We start from the raw sequence: 16,277 nt of genomic DNA on the forward strand, positions 1-16,277 counted from the left end.
CCCCGCACACACATCCCCCTTCACCCCACTCCCGACATCGTCTTTACTGGTTTTGTTGAGTCGGGCGGTCTTGAGGCGCCGTTGCCTTGGCGCGCGTTTTTCCCAGAGCCTCGTACAGGCGGGCACCGGACTCGCTGTACAATCCCCGGCGTTTTCCAGGACTTCCAGACAGCCGTAAATGTCTCCCCAAAACGCCCACCCTTAATCTCCTTCAAGAGCTACGCGCCTCGGAAAGGGAACTCTCCCAGAGCAGGGACGCGGGCGGGCAGCAAAGCAGCAGGGCGCTAGAGGAGCCCGAGCCACGCTGCCATGGCTGCCCGTCCCGGCCGCAGCTCCGCAGGAAAATGGCGGGTGGAGACCGAGAGCGGTGGGGGACAAAGAGAACGGGAATAAGCGAGCAAGCTCGATACACACAAGAATCGAGTCACTGCGACACAGCCCTTTCAAAAGACGGAGTGGGTGGCTCTTAAAAGAGCCTTTGGGTTCTCGGAATGATGCGGGAGCGAGAGGCTTTCTAGCCGCCGAAGCCGTAGAGGGTGCGTCCCTGGCGCTTGAGGGCGTAGACCACGTCCATGGCCGTGACCGTCTTCCTCTTGGCGTGCTCGGTGTAGGTGACGGCGTCGCGGATCACGTTCTCCAGGAAGACCTTCAGCACGCCGCGCGTCTCCTCGTAGATGAGCCCCGAGATGCGCTTCACGCCGCCGCGCCGAGCCAGGCGGCGGATGGCCGGCTTGGTGATGCCCTGGATGTTGTCGCGCAGCACCTTGCGGTGGCGCTTGGCGCCGCCCTTGCCGAGCCCCTTCCCGCCCTTGCCTCTACCAGACATGATGCTTCTCAGCCGCCTGCCTCAAGCTGTGGCCCCTGCCGCCCGCGCCGCCGCCTTTATGCGGTGGGGTCCGACCTGTTTGGGAGCAGGGGCGGGCACGGCTCGCCGGGGCGGGGATGCGGCTCTGTTCCCTCCGCAGGCGCGGCGAGGCGGAGCCTTCGCTCTTGGCAGCTCTCGGGCACCCCCCGGGGGCCTCGGGCGGCCGGGCGAGCAGCTGCGCCGGGAGCCGGCGGCCTTGCGGCCCCGCAGACCCTTGCTGTGGTCACGCCGTGTCTCGGGAGTTCACTGGTCACATCGCAAGGGCTCAATGTGCTGTGCCCCTCGTGGGCTTTTCGAGTGGGTTGGCTCATCTCTCCGTGACTGCAGTGCCGAGAAGGCTGGGAGAGCCTCTCCTGACTCTCTCTTGTTTACTTCCGCCATCTACTGGGCATAATTTAATTTTCCTCATACTTCTCATCTCTGTTTCGACAAGTTCACCTAATTTTTAAGATCATCTATTGGTCTTTCAAATTGTCTCTGTTTTTTGTCAGGTTTTCATTACTTATTTGATCTTTACTGCACTGCTATACGTTCAGCACATTTTTACCTTTCCATATCAACGTTTGTGTATTAGTTACCCTATCGCTTGGGAGTACTAATTATCATCCTATGGCTTTCTTTTCTGCATGGCACTAAATTCTTGAATTCTTTATATATAGTTCTTTTGATACTCAGAACTGTATACAGGGAACGAGCATTGCGGCACTCCATAATCTGTCTGAAACATGTAGTTTACAGTCAATAAGATCAGCAGTTTTGTTGTTTTTCAGAAAATGAGCACATAAATGTTTTTGTATGTAGATGAATTCTGATTTATATGTTAGAAACACAAAGCTGGCCTCTATATGTCATCAGTGAGTGTGATCATGAATACGTGAAATGTGAGCATGACAGCTCTAAACTGAATTTTAGTTAGTGTTTACATTGTTGGGAGACAGTGTTCCCGAAATTTTTTAAATTTACTCGTGAATTCCAATGCACCAATACCAGAGTGGGAAATCACGATAGCTTTGCCACCTTCTACTCTCAGTTTGCAGCCATTAGGTTAAATATAAATCACTCTCAAGTTATGTGTATTCAGGTAAAAGGTTCCTCATAGTGGTGTTCAAGAACAAAAGGAACTTACAGAATTAAAGGAGGAATGTAAGAGACTATCTTAGCAGAATAGTCAATTGACATTGTATGTTAGTACAGCGTAGAAATTGAGAGAATAAAAGGTCATGTTATGATCTTATTTTACAATTATTTTTTATTTTTAATGTTAAAATTACTGTATCTATTTAATAGGGATTGAAGCAGGCAGAGATACTTTCCTTTCACAGTACAAATACCCAGAGTTTGATATAAAGTAGTCCTTTGAACCTGGGCTGTTACACAGCAACAGTAGTTAAGTTATGGGGTATCAGTGGTGTCAGGGAACATCATGCAAGGCTTTTGCAACATGGAGGAAAACAGAAAAAAAATTCCAAGTGCATAAGGAGTTTTGCAAAATTCCTTGATGTTCTCACTACTACAACAAAACTCTTTCTGTTTGTGCCATATTTGGTGTTTCCAAAGAACATTGACTGGCTGTGGTCAAGAAGGCCCCATTCACATCCTAATCCTGCAATTTTGGTAGGAACTCAAATATTATTTTTAGAAAACATTGTTGTTCATTCTTCAGTTGGCTTTGAGACTCTGAGAGCTGGAATTAGCCTAAAGGTATTTTTTAGAATGTATACATTGAAAAAGCACAAATTGTTCCTTCTTATCATCCTCATCCTTGTGCCATTGAACCAGCAGCCTTTAGGTCCAACGCTGTGCCAGAAACTGCTTTTGATCCATGTGAAAGAAAAAGGATAATGAAAAATTCCAGTCCACTGGAGATTCTGGATACTGAGCATCTGCATTTCTGGTAGCTGAGCATCTGGGTTTCTGTCCTCTCAAGAGTGTTACTGAAAAAAAGCTGAAAGAGAAGTATTTGAATGGCATTCCTGAGAAAAAGAAAAAATGTTTTCAGTTCCAAGGAGGCGGCATATTCTGTTGCATGAAGAAAAACAAACAAACAAACAAGCAAACTGTATCTTTCCAGTATGGAACACAGACTTTTCTGAACGTTTTGTGATGCCTATCTCAGCATGACCTATGGCCTATATATAGGAATTTCGAAGAAGAAGAAAATGCAGCCAGTCCAAGGGCCTCACCATCATGGAAGCTGCAATTCACAGTTAAGAAATTGACTGCTGTTCATATGTGCATGGTGATAATGAAAATATAGCAGGCCTAGAAGGCCCTACAATTTATTTAAGCAAAAGGAAGCAAGGATTCCCAATTTACTGAATATTAGGATGCTTGTGTTTAGCATTAGTTTTGAAAGAGGGGATTAAAACACAGGGCAACAATCGTGGTGCTGTCTACAATGGTTTTCTTTTAAGTAAGAGCAAGTGTAAATGTCCAAGTTCAGTAAACACTGTGGATATAGTTGACCTGGTCCAAAGTGGGTGTGAGGTTTTGATGTTGAACCTGATCCCATCACAGACTTCTGTCAATGATGTATTTTCTTCTTAGTTACCTCTCAAAGAAATTCTAGATAGAACTTCTCCATAGGCCTGCACTAGTTCATAGGAGTGTTTATTTACTGGGGGGAAAAATGTGACAGCATTTTACAAAAATATTTCAGCATTTTTACTGACACTTGCTGATGCAAAAATTGAAGAAAAGGTGGATGGTGTGTTGATACCCAAATACATCATCTTCCTGAAGAAATAATGGAATATCAAAATGTGGGGATGCCTTCCTGCTTTATAGGTGTACCTGCATCAAGGTCCTGTGTTGTGCATGTGCTATCTTTTTGGAGTTCTATTCTACAGTGACTGAAAGAAAAATTTAGTCTACAGTGGCTGAGTCTACAGTAATTCACTTACTGGATTAACCCCCAGATGTTTGGATAGTTCTAGTACATTATGCTTGAACATCCAAATGCAAAACACAGATGAATAAAAGAGCCATAGGGGGGCAAATGATCTTCAAGTTGCTTCAATATCCAGACCCATCCTTCCCGTCTTCTGGTTCATGCCCTTCTTGGTCCTTCTTTGATTTCACCTACAGTGTAGGGAAAATGATAATGTCTTTTTTTCCTATGAGAACCCACAGCCTGATACTACTAATCTGTGTTTTCTTGGTCATAAATCTCTCTCATAGTGGGCATGGATAATGTCCGATGTACAGAAATATATACTACATGGAGCAGTGACGGGCTTGGGAGATCAGGATCAAATCTCTAAACACTTTCAACTTTAGAAGTAAATCAAGAAACAACCATCAGAATGAAAGTATGAAGAACGAAAAGAATAGATTTTTTAAATTATTATTTCCAGGAATCAAAGAGCCAGTTTCTGCCTTAAAGAATTTGGGAGGAATAAAAACATTACCAGGTGACATTAAACATGAATACCTTGAAACAAGCCAACCACTTTTATGCAGATATCAGTGGACCAGAGTTACAAAATCCTCTTGGCCTGGGACGACTTGAAATCTCCATTCTTTTTTACCTATGAGGGCACTGCCACTTTAGAAAAAAGCTTTTCCTCAGAGTGTCAGTTCTGACACAGTGTCCAGTCGTGCCAAGGAGGACTCAGGTTATAGGCAATAACCATTAGATAAAATGGGTAATAATTTTAGTTTCCAATTTCTGTGTGTAATCTATACACAGTTCTGCAGTCTCAAGCCTTTGTCTTACAGGCTGAAATGGTTTTCTGGGAGACCTCAAAAATCTGTATTTCTTCCTACATTTTCCCTCCAAGAAGAGAAAAAAAACCACCCAAACAACCGGTATGTTACATTGCTAGAATAACTCTTGTCCTTTCTTTGACTGCAGCCCTTCACCATTTTCAGGTAAACACGCATAGTCAGAAAATATGACATTTCTCTAATGTCATGGAGATTCAAGCCAGCATAACTGTATATTTTCACAGTCCCGGGTAGAGGGAACTCTACGTTTGCTACAGGTTTTGGGTTTTTTTCCTTAACCCGGAATAGATCTGTTCACCCGTGTTTAGGAGCTGGTAATGTCCTGGAATCTGCTGTATCAAGTACCATTTAATTGCAGGCAGACTGTTAACCGTTTCGTATCGAAAAGAAAGCATCATGCAGTTGAAAACGAAGGAAGAAAGTGAGAATTCGTGTATTCTTCGGAATATGGAGCTGTCGCTGCCCCAGGGCAGGAGCCCTCTTCAGAAGGTATAAATTCCTATCTTGCTTCTGAGACGAGCGATGCGGTGAATCACCAGATGCTGTTATCAAAGCAGGAAACTTAGAGTTATCAACATTCATTCATTAGAACAGATAAATTGGTTTTGCATAATAAAGTTTCCTGATTGTCCTCAACGGACGGAATTTTCAGCTCTAACTCCCCGACCACTCAAATTTCATTGCTCCCCAGATTCTTTTTCCCGATCCATTTTAAAAATCGCCAGGCAAAACCGAGTATTTTTATGTGTTTTAAGACTAAACCCCGATATATTGCAGTTGCACCTGCCCTGATTCCTTAATTTAACATATGAAACCGACTTTGTTACGGCTACACAGAAAGTGCAGAGACAGGAACATCAGCCTTCAGAGGGGCACGTCGGTGCTTAGATCCACTGAAATACCTGAGTGGAGGTGAAGTGACTTAAGTGACATCACCCCTCACGTACGATGCTAAAGCACAAACGTCTACCGAAAAGGCATCAGCTAAGACACCGCGGTGTCCGAAGGTACACTGAGCGGGATTGTGTGATTTCGGAGAGAAGCTGCTCGGCCGAAGGAACCAGCTCTTCATCCGCGTCCGACACGACGGGGCAAAGCTGTGTTACTTCCCCGGCTTTAATATCTCTTTACCCTGGTATCGACGGTTCAAATCACACTGTTCTTTGCCCTACTCTAGAGAGGACCTTCTAATGTACCATAATTCACGGCTGCTCTCCCCATTTAGCCGGTGGTCTCATTTTAATTTAAAAGATAAGTGGAAAGTTTCTCTCTCCTGAGGTCTCTGAGGCTCCGCGCCGCGGAGTTTCTGGGGTCGTTTTTCCCTCACTCCTGTTCCTTCCAGGAGAAAACTCCGTTGGCTGGTACGACGGACTCCCTCTCGCCGACCGGGAAGAAACGGGGTGCATCGGCGCTGGATTTCGGGAGGAAAACCCCCTTTTTGGACCGGGAAGAAACACAACGGGAGCGACGGCGGGCGGCGGGGCGGGGCGGGGCGCACCAATCAGCGCGCGCGGCGCCGCTATAAAAGGGGGTGGCAGGGCCGGTGCCGCTATTGTTTGCGCCAACGCCGAACGACGCGACATGGCTGAGACCGCTCCCGTCGCCGCGCCCGATGTTGCCGCAGCCGCACCTGCGACTCCGGCGAAGGCTACCGCCGCCAAGAAGCCGAAGAAAGCGGCGGGCGGCTCCAAAGCCCGCAAGCCCGCCGGCCCCAGCGTCACCGAGCTGATCACCAAGGCCGTGTCCGCCTCCAAGGAGCGCAAGGGGCTCTCCCTCGCCGCGCTCAAGAAGGCGCTGGCTGCCGGCGGCTACGATGTGGAGAAGAGCAACAGCCGCATCAAGCTGGGGCTCAAGACCCTCGTCAGCAAGGGCACCCTGGTGCAGACCAAGGGCACCGGTGCCTCCGGCTCCTTCCGCCTCAACAAGAAGCCCGGAGAAGTGAAGGAAAAAGCCCCGAAGAAGAGGACAGCGGCAGCCAAGCCCAAGAAGCCGGCGGCCAAGAAGCCTGCCAGCGCTGCCAAGAAGCCCAAGAAAGCTGTGACAGCGAAGAAGAGCCCCAAGAAAGCCAAGAAGCCAGCGGCAGCAGCGACCAAAAAAGCAGCCAAGAGCCCGAAGAAGGCGACTAAGGCTGCCAAGCCCAAAAAGGCGGCGGCAGCAGCGAAGAGCCCCGCCAAGGCTAAGGCGGTGAAGCCCAAAGCAGCCAAGCCCAAGGCGGCCAAGCCCAAAGCGGCCAAGGCGAAGAAGGCAGCGCCCAAGAAAAAATAAGCGCCCCTAAAAAAACCCTGTCTGCCTCGCAGATAAGCCCAACGGCTCTTTTAAGAGCCACCCAAGGTTTCCTGAAAAGAGCTGAAACACTTTTTCCTTTCGTTAGTGTGTACCTTGGCGTGTAATACTCGCTCCCTTCTCGGGCACTGCTCTTGCTTAAGGTCCACCCGGTACCGGTACCAACCTCTGTGCTCCTGTTCCCCACTAGCGCCGGGCAGCACGGCAGCAGTGCTGATTGCGGCACAGCTCACTCCAGTTCACTCCCGCGGCCGTGGATGCGAATAGCTTCCCGGTAGCTGCAAGAAACTGGTGCGAGCCCGAAGACCCCGGGGAAGGTTGGGCAGGGCTCTTGGGGAGGGGGGAGTGGTGGTTTGAGTCGCGGCCATCCATATCTTCCCTGCGATCAGACGGAGGATGAGAACGCGCTCGGAATCACTCCCGCCTTCCCCCCGGAGATCTACCGATTTCGAAAAGCCCGCGCTGCGCCGAGATTGGCCGCGACTCTGGGGCTTTGCTGGTGCGCAGCAGTTTTTGGGTTAAACGCGCTTGTTTTTTTTCCGCTTTTTCACTCGGCGGAAGGCGCTCATGAACTTCCCGGGTACGTGCTCGCCTCCCCTCCTGTGGGTTGTTTCTGTCCCAGCCCAGTTCTCGCCCTTGCGAGCTCATCCCTTCCCTGCAAATCGCAGGACAAGCGGCGCCCGAGAGGCACGGGTGTCTGGAGCTGCTTCTTGAGCCGCCCGTGGTGCTGCCGGCAGGTTCTCCGCTTCGGGGCTGAACCCTTTGCATCTCGAGGGGGTGAGAGGTGGGGGGGAGGGGGGGAGGGGCGGATCCGGCTCATTCCTACAGCGGAAAAAAGCTCTCGGAGGCAGCGCTTGGGCGGGGGTCGGAGCCTCCCACATCATTCTCCTTTTCCCGGTGACTCGACCGTACCCTCCTGCCGTTGCCGTTACTGCATCAAGCGATGCCCTTCGGTCCGCTTAGCGATGCCGGGGCGCCGGCGATGAGCAGCGGTCGGAGGGAGTTGGTGGGGAAACGCTTGGCAGCACCACTTCCCAGCGGGTGGCAAAACGGGGGATTTTGTGGAATTCCCTGCTCGGATTTCCACATAGACGGTTGCGTCTGTAGCTGTTAACCTTGTTTATCTGAAGGGATTACCCGGGAACGGGGTCGCTGAGGTTTGGAGGAGAAATGGTGGGGTCGGTTTTCTGCGGTATTCGTGTTTTGCAGACTGTCAGCGTCTGAAATCTCTGTACTAAGAGGGAAATAAATAAAAGAACAGAGCTCCTGGTTTTAAGCCATTGCTTCTTTGTGTGCTTCTGACTTCTTGGACCTTACTCGGGTTCATTACCTCTTTCTCTGACATACAAATCTGCATGCGCATCCCACTGCAACATTATCGGGCCATTTCCCTTCACTCCGAATTCCTGAGCTCGCATGGCTGTGCCCCTGTTGGGGATGGAGATGCACCTACCAGACCCTCATAGTTACCATAAGCGAAGGATGTTAGGAGTCACACCCACTAATTCTCAAAGGGTCTCACCCAACTTTGTGCGCTGACCCCAGAAGACTGGGTCAACCACAATTTTCCAGCCCTCTACCACTAGTTGGAAGGGAATACATTTTGACTGGTTCCTGTCAAACAGCAGGTATGCTGAGGTAACAACTGGAATATTCATGCTTAATTTATTTCTTTACAGCTGAGCCCGAGAAGGCAAAACCCAAACATGGGCAGAACTGTATTGCACACATCCCTGCCGATTGAATTGACCTCGGTGGCACTGCCCTGGAATAAACATTTCAGCCTCCGAAATGAGTTGGGGTAATGACAGCAATTCACTTTTGGTCTGTTGCAATTTGCCCTCCTGCTCAATTGGGAGCGGTGTCAGGATGCTTCTTTCTCTTTTATGAAAGGTAAGAGGGAAAACTCAAATTATAACAATTTAGAAATAATAATAATAAAACCAAACACCCCCTCCCCCCCCCCCCAAAAAAAAAAAAATCAGTTGGAGCATTTAGAAGATTAGCACATCACTGAAAACAAGTGGTGATGGAGAACACCAGTAAAATGATACGAGTCTAAAATACCTTTACAGGCACGGACTACATAGCCATGGGTTCAGCTGAGCAGATTTTATAGTCCTTAGCTGGAGGTGCTTGGCAATAATGTAAGAGATTGTTCCACACCAGAGAAAGGAAAAAATAGTATATGTATATATATATATGTGGGTACACTAAATGGACTAGCTGTATCAGCTCCACTGGAAATAAGCTCAAATTAATATCAAAACAAAACACATACACAGAAAAATGCTGTTCTGATTATTTACTAAACCAAAATGAACAGGCAATACTATTTTGCTGTCACAGTTCGACTTTCTACCTAACCTCCTGAGCTGAGGTTCAGGTGTGTGATTTATGATCACATTGACGACAGATCACATCTGCCTTTGTTGTATCATAGTCTTTTTGGATATCTCTGCATTAATTTATTTTCTCAAACTGTTGTTTTCATGAAACTGGGAAAAGAAGGAAGGGAAAGAGAGGAGCTCTGCCCAGTATCTGTCAAGATGTGCCATGTGCCAAGATGAATATTTCAGGACACCTGGAAAAGACTTGGATGCACACTCATAATAAAAAGTCAAAACTTAAAATTACTAAAAGTGCCTAATTTTGTCATCTTGGAATGCTGACGATCTGTGCAGATTCGGGATTTGGGTACATTTCTTGCAAGGATCATCTTCTGTCGTGCCCCATCTCTGTCTCTTTCAGTTGAGCATCCTTTTCTAAGAACTGCTGAGCAGAAGCTTCCTGAGATCATTGCTACCACATTCAGGGGTTGTATTAATCTCCCAAAATAAGATTCCAATGATACTTTCATATTATATTTCAGGACATCTTTGTGACAAAGAAGCATTTGTTTGTTGAACTGTTTATAAGGGCTGTGTCACGGCCCTAGCCTGCTCCACATTTTCTAAATGCCCAGACTAATGTATATTCTGTGTAAGTATTTCTACAATGCTCTCACTGCATGGACACTTCCCCACATTACAGACTCTAAGGAACTCGAATGCCACTGCCTGGAACACAATGCAGAAAACATATTCTGCTTTTTGTGAACAGCTCTGCTCTGGGAACAGGATTGGAACCAGACTGATCGGTGATTTTGCATAACTATTTGATGTGGAGAACTGAGGTGCTGGTTGCAAAAGAGGAAGTGGCTTAACAAGAGGCAAAAAACAGCCTGTGTTTACTGAGCAGCCATACTGAGATAGAAAAAACAAGTAGCCACTCCTTTTTTTTTTTAAAAAAAAAACAACCTAAGATGCTAAAATTAGGAGAAAGGTCAAAAAATGGGTTCAGAATTGCAAATTATTACAAAGCAGATTTGCTTTCATTTTTTTCTCTTCAATGAGGTCAACTTGTTATTTCAGAGGTTTACTTATTCAGTAAATGGTGATTTCAGAAGTCTGTGATGTTCCAGCACTGGAAGTAGAAATAGAGAACAAAAATAATGGCAAAAGAATCCATGAGTTTATCTAAAAAGTTCTCCATATGAAGACAGGAATGGACAGCATGGACAGGAATGCTTTTCAAGTCAGGTTACCCCCTCATACAATATATAAATCACTTCAGTCTGCTGAACACTTTGATATTATGGGTTTAGAGGATTTCTACTTGTCATTAGTCACCACAAAGCCAGATTACTACAAAACAGGTAATTTCTGTGCATATAATTTATTATCTCTTTGTTCTCTGCTATCAGTTTTGGTTACTCCTGTGCCTTATCACTCTCTCTTTTGATGTAGTTATGGTGTTGTTCTGCATGGCCTCAGCATTTCTTTGAAAAAACAATTAAAAGGTCCCTCTTAGAACCTAACTTTTTAAAAAAATATCAAAGCTGGAATTTTGGAGAAATTATTTCAGTAATAACATTAAAAGCTTCTGCATTTGTTACATGAAATGCAAAAATATATATTGAGAGGCTTAGGGGTTGAGATAAGGACAGGGAGAGATCATTCTGTGATCAGTATCATGGGAAAAACAGACTCAACACAGAAGAAAGGAAAGAAAACCCTCTAATTTATTACACTGCACCACATACCCAGTGACACCAGAGTTGGGTTAATGAGAAGTTTGACCAGATCTTAAAGCACCTTCCCCCCACCCCTCCCTTCTTAGCAGACTTCACTCTAATCATGATTTCGTTCCCTTCTTTCCCCCCATTGTGGCGCAGGGAGGGGCAGGGACTGGGGGAACGGGGGTTTCGGTCAGTTCCTCACGAGTTGTTTTCCTTCTTAGCTGGGGGAGAGGGGAGCACATTCCTCACACCCTTCCCCTGCTCCCGCGTCGGATCCCACCCACAGGAGACAGTCTTCATTAAACTTCTCCAATGTAAGTCCTTTGCCACTGGGCTTCAGCTCTTTACCAGCTGCCCCAGCGTGGGTCACTTCTGTGTGGTGCAGTCATAAGTCATAGAATGTCTCTGTCTCTCAGACCCAGACTACTCCAGCCTGGTCCTCCATGGAGCCGGAATTTCTTCCCCTACAAACCTGCTCTGGTGTGGGTCTCACTCTCGTCTCTGTGTTTCTCTCCACAGGCTGGAAGTGCTGGCAGAGGCTTGCTCCAACGTGGGTCACAGCATCTTCTGTGTCTCCACCTGCTCTAGGGCCCTCTCCGTGGTCTGCAGGGGGGAGTCTGTGCTTCCTCTTCCAAGGGCTGTGGGGGACACCCGCTTCACCATGGGTTTCTCTACGGGCTGCAGGGGCATCTCTATCCCAGACCTGGGGCGTGTCCTCCCCCTGCCCCTTCACTGACCTTGGTGTCTGCTTCTCATTCCCTTCTGTGGTGGCAAAAAGCATCTGCTAGTGGTTTTTTCCCTCTAAAATGTGCTTCCCAGAGGCACTGTAACCGTCGCTGGTGGGCTCGGCCCTGGTCAACAATGACTCTGGCCTTGAGCTGGCTGGTGTTTGCTCTGTTGGGCCTGGAGAGAGCTTCTAGCTGCTTCCTGCAGAAACCACCCCTGCAGCTCCCCTTCTCCACCAGAACCTTGCTACGAAAAACCACAACACGAGATCTTATTGTGGCCTTTTACTATAATAGCAGAACTTGTAAGAAAGACAGAGAAAGAGTTTGTACCAGGGCCTGTAGTGACAGGACAAGGGGCAATGGTTTTAAACTAAAAGATAGTAAATTTGGATTGGACATAAGAAAGAAATTGTTTATGATGAAGGTGGTGGGACACTAGATCAGTTTCCCCAGAGAAGTGGTTGATCACCCATCCATAGAAGTGTTCAAAGGCAGGTTGGAGGGAGTTTTCACTTAATGAGGTGAAAGATGTCCCTACACACAACAATGGGGTTAGTCCAGATGATCTTTAAATGTCCCTTCCAATGCAAATGATTCTATGAATCTTAGCAACCTTCCAGAAGATATTACTTTTCTATCTCACATTACAGTCACAAAGGGGTTCTGACATTTTGCTCAGGACAGCATGGAGACAAGGAGACAGACAGCAAGTGACGGGGGCAATATTCTATTTAGTCACAGATTTATGGGCAGAAGCAGCTCATTATGGAGCAGTTTGAAGGTGTAATACACTTTTATGTCATGGAAAAGGAGAAACAAAACCTCAGGTCTACAGAGGTGGATAACTAATCAGGAACTACATGGGGAGGTAATTAGTGAAGCCCAGAGTTGTGCAATAACCTCACAGCAGGGGTCTGCAAGTGGTAGTCATTCCTAGGGAGATGCTGTGAGCCTCCCAAGGGTTGAGTAGAATAAAGTGCATTTTCGTGGCAGAATGTTCAGGGAGCTCTGCAGCAGGTAAGGCTACACTGTTACTAATGTCCCAGAGACCTGCCTGTGCACTCAGAGAGTTACAAAGCCTGCAGCAAAGGTTTCAGAACGTGCCTTTCCTTACCAATGCACGATACAGCTACCTTACTCTCAGAATTTCTCAGGAATGACAGAGGACCTGACTACAGGTTGCTGTTTCTCACAATGGCCTGATCTCCCACAACAGTCCAGTTATGGTCCCTGAACTTCCCTCCCTGGAAGGAGAAAACCGGCCTTAGGGAGGAAACACCATGAATTTAGCCATGGGACTCCAGGATTATTGCCATAGCCCAACCTGGGATGCTATCAAGTCCCTTGTGGAACTGGTCTGAAACTTTAGGACTTCTCCTTCAGAGTTTTAGCCTTTGTCTTGCTCCATTCCAGTTTCCTTTGGGTCTATACTGAAAAGATTGTGCATAAACAGCATGACACTTGCCATTATATTCATCTGCCAGAGAAGGCCTGGAACAACAGGGATTTCTTTGCTTGCAGAAGCTACATCTGTATCTGTGGCCTACATGAAAATACAGACTGGTTATTGATTAATCTTATGTTGTACGCTTCCATAAGGATACGTTATATAAAGCTGCTCAGCCTGTAATGGGAAAAAAAACCCCAAAACAAACCCCAACCCCCCCCCAAAAAACCCTCCAAAGATGCCCCCAGCCCCAACCAACAAACAATGTCCATGAGAGGGCAGCAAACGCTCAATACTGAAAACTTTTTTTCACCTTCCCAAATTATTTTCAAGCCGAAAGGGAGCTACTGAATGGTATTTTTAAATACAGCTTCCGGCTTTCAACAGTAAAACATCGAATGATTTTCTGCCCTATTAGAAATCAATACCCCTGAAAGGCAAAAATACTTTTTTCCTAAGTACTAACTTTTTCAATCTCTGTAAAAAAAATCCATGTTATTGTCTAAGGCACAGCAAGAATGGAAAGTACTGTCAAAATATTTGTCTAAAAGAACCACATTACCTTAAAAAATGAAAATGAATCACGTAGGTATTAAACTCTTGAATAGTATGCCTTTACTGGTAAGATCTCTAAGAAAATGGAGGGAGTGAAGGGAGGGAGTTGGAAATGAAGATATACAAGGAGGAATAGAACCTCTCAGATACATGAGGGTCTGATTTAGCTGCAAAATGCTCCCCTAAAAACAACAGTGCAAGAGAAGCTACTGTGCAAAACACTCAAGTCATACATGAGAATCAATGCAACCAGGTGAAACTACAATTCCTATCACCTACCAGTGCATTAAAGTAAGAAGTAAAATTTTAAAAAACACACAAAATCAAAGAGCAAATCGAGTGATTCAATAACCGGGATACCCCGCTATAATCGAGGTTTTATTCCCGAATTCTCATGGTTTGTGACGTATTTTAAAAAGTTAGATAAACTATTATATCCACAGGCCCACTGTCTGTGGTATATGCATATGAAAAAAAAAACACCAAACCCAAAAGACAAAAAGAACCTGATAAAAAAGGCCTCAAAGAACCGAAATGAAATATAGAACACGCAAATTATTCTTATATTGCAGCTGTATCAACTAGTTGTCTCTTAAGCTACACCTGTATCAGTCTACTCGGCATTATCACGTGTCGCTGCCTCAGTACCGCTAAAGGGAGGGGCAACGGCACGAAACGCGCGGCGCGCGAAAGGGGAAGCGGGGAGCTCAGAGGGAGCGAGGCCAAGCCCCGCCCCTCCGCGCTGCAGTCCCCAAACAGGTCCGACCCCACCGCACAAAACCCGCCGCGCCGCCCCAAGCCCGACACTCTCGTTTCCACGAGCTCAGCGGTATCATGTCTGGCAGAGGCAAGGGCGGGAAGGGGCTCGGCAAGGGCGGCGCCAAGCGCCACCGCAAGGTGCTGCGCGACAACATCCAAGGCATCACCAAGCCGGCCATCCGCCGCCTGGCTCGGCGCGGCGGCGTGAAGCGCATCTCGGGACTCATCTACGAGGAGACGCGCGGCGTGCTGAAGGTCTTCCTGGAGAACGTGATCCGCGACGCCGTCACCTACACCGAGCACGCCAAGAGGAAGACGGTCACGGCCATGGACGTCGTCTACGCTCTCAAGCGCCAGGGACGCACCCTCTACGGCTTCGGCGGTTAGAAAGCCTCTCGCTCCCGCACCGTTCCGAGAACCCAAAGGCTCTTTTAAGAGCCACCCCCTTTCTCCTAAGAAGAGCTGTGATACTCTCGGACCGGACATCTGAAGCTTCTACTATCCGATTTCTAAAATAACTTTGAATTTCATTCATGTTTGTGGAATACTGCTGAAACGCTTGGTTATTAGATCAGTGTGGAATGTTTAAATTCAACTGTGAAAAGTAATGCTTTTGCAAAGTGAAAACCTTTTATGTATTCACGAAGTTCCCCAACAAATGTCTTACCCCACTAAAAATTACTTCTAGTGCTCTTTGTAATCAAATCTGAATGTACCGTTTTTAATCCCGATTCAAATCCTCTAAATTATTACTGTAATGTGCTTTTAAATTTTCTTCGAACTGATAATTTACCACAAGGAGTGAAGTGAGACAGATGTGTTATCTAGGGAAATAATGCAAGTTGCTCTGAGACAAATTTTCATTCTGCTGTTTCTAAATAAACTTTATGTAACTTCTCAATTCTTTGTCAGTATTTCTTCTAAAATACAGTTCCAGGAGCAAATTAAATAGTTTTGACTGCGGGGGGGGGGGGGGGGGGGGAGGAGGCGGTGGGTGTAACCCATGAATAAAAATTATGTCCCTGGCAACACGTTTCAATGAAAATGTGTTAAACAGGAGCCTCGTGTGAAGCTTTTCTCATTCCTCTGGTAGGTCTCTTACATCACTGTTAGAAGAGCTCCTGTAAGTTTCCAGTGCGTGTTTTCTTCATCGTGGGAGGAAAAGAACTGCAAAAACAGTTTTCATGTTTATACAGCACTATCTCTAGTTACTGATTACTCACATACAGGGGAAAGGAGCAAACGTTCGCGGTTGCTTCTGGTTTTCTTACAGCTTTAAGGATTAGGGGCAAGTCAAATAATAGGGCATTTTTCTATTCCTCTAAGATCTCCATTTCACAAATAAGTTCATTGATCCGGTATTCTCAAAGTCCTGGTTTTACCAACCAGATCTAGGATTTTCCTAGGGACAAAAAAGTAATGTGAGAAGAATAACTTAAAACAACACCCTCCGTTATTAAATCTAGAAACTTGTATTATAGGATTTCTTGAGTCTACCTCTGTGATTTGAGGTACCTGGCACTCTTTCCCTTTGAGATAATGTCTGTGTAAAAGAGGGTTCTGTACAGCGCTGAAGGAAGCTTTTCTGCCAACGATAGAAAAATCTATTACGAAATTTGTGCTTTAAGAACAGCTCTTGAATTTGAGCCTACGCACGGCTTTTAACCTGCCAGGACCCGGGCGATAAGGGAAAGTGAAAGGAGCAGAAGCGGTAACGAACGCTGCGTCTGTGTCTCAGCGGGGGCGCAGTGGGGGTGGGGAGAGGGGGGGTGCAGAGCGCGGCCGCTTCGGCCCGGGCCGGGATTTTCAGGGTAACCAATGAGGTCCCGTATCGCGTCGTCCAATCGGAGA

At 46.7% G+C, this 16,277-nt stretch overlaps 3 protein-coding genes across 3 annotated transcripts; 2 read left to right on the forward strand and 1 right to left on the reverse strand.

Annotated features, from left to right (window-relative positions):
* Positions 1–456: 456 nt before the first annotated feature.
* Positions 457–842, reverse strand: LOC311205289 (histone H4). The gene has a single exon (XM_084279635.1). The coding sequence runs from the start codon at positions 824–826 to the stop codon at positions 515–517; it is 312 nt and encodes a 103-aa protein (XP_084135761.1). The 5' UTR covers positions 827–842; the 3' UTR covers positions 457–514.
* A 5,319-nt stretch (positions 843–6,161) lies between these two features.
* LOC311194917 (histone H1.03) lies at positions 6,162–7,002 on the forward strand. The gene has a single exon (XM_084268160.1). The coding sequence runs from the start codon at positions 6,176–6,178 to the stop codon at positions 6,857–6,859; it is 684 nt and encodes a 227-aa protein (XP_084124286.1). The 5' UTR covers positions 6,162–6,175; the 3' UTR covers positions 6,860–7,002.
* A 7,462-nt stretch (positions 7,003–14,464) lies between these two features.
* Positions 14,465–15,327, forward strand: LOC311190160 (histone H4). Its single transcript, XM_084262017.1, has one exon. It carries the CDS (start codon positions 14,502–14,504, stop codon positions 14,811–14,813), a length of 312 nt encoding a protein of 103 aa, XP_084118143.1. The 5' UTR covers positions 14,465–14,501; the 3' UTR covers positions 14,814–15,327.
* Positions 15,328–16,277: the final 950 nt, after the last annotated feature.

The sequence above is a fragment of the Gallinula chloropus genome (assembly GCF_964237585.1).
Source record: "Gallinula chloropus genome assembly, chromosome: 1".
Lineage (NCBI taxonomy): Eukaryota > Metazoa > Chordata > Aves > Gruiformes > Rallidae > Gallinula > Gallinula chloropus.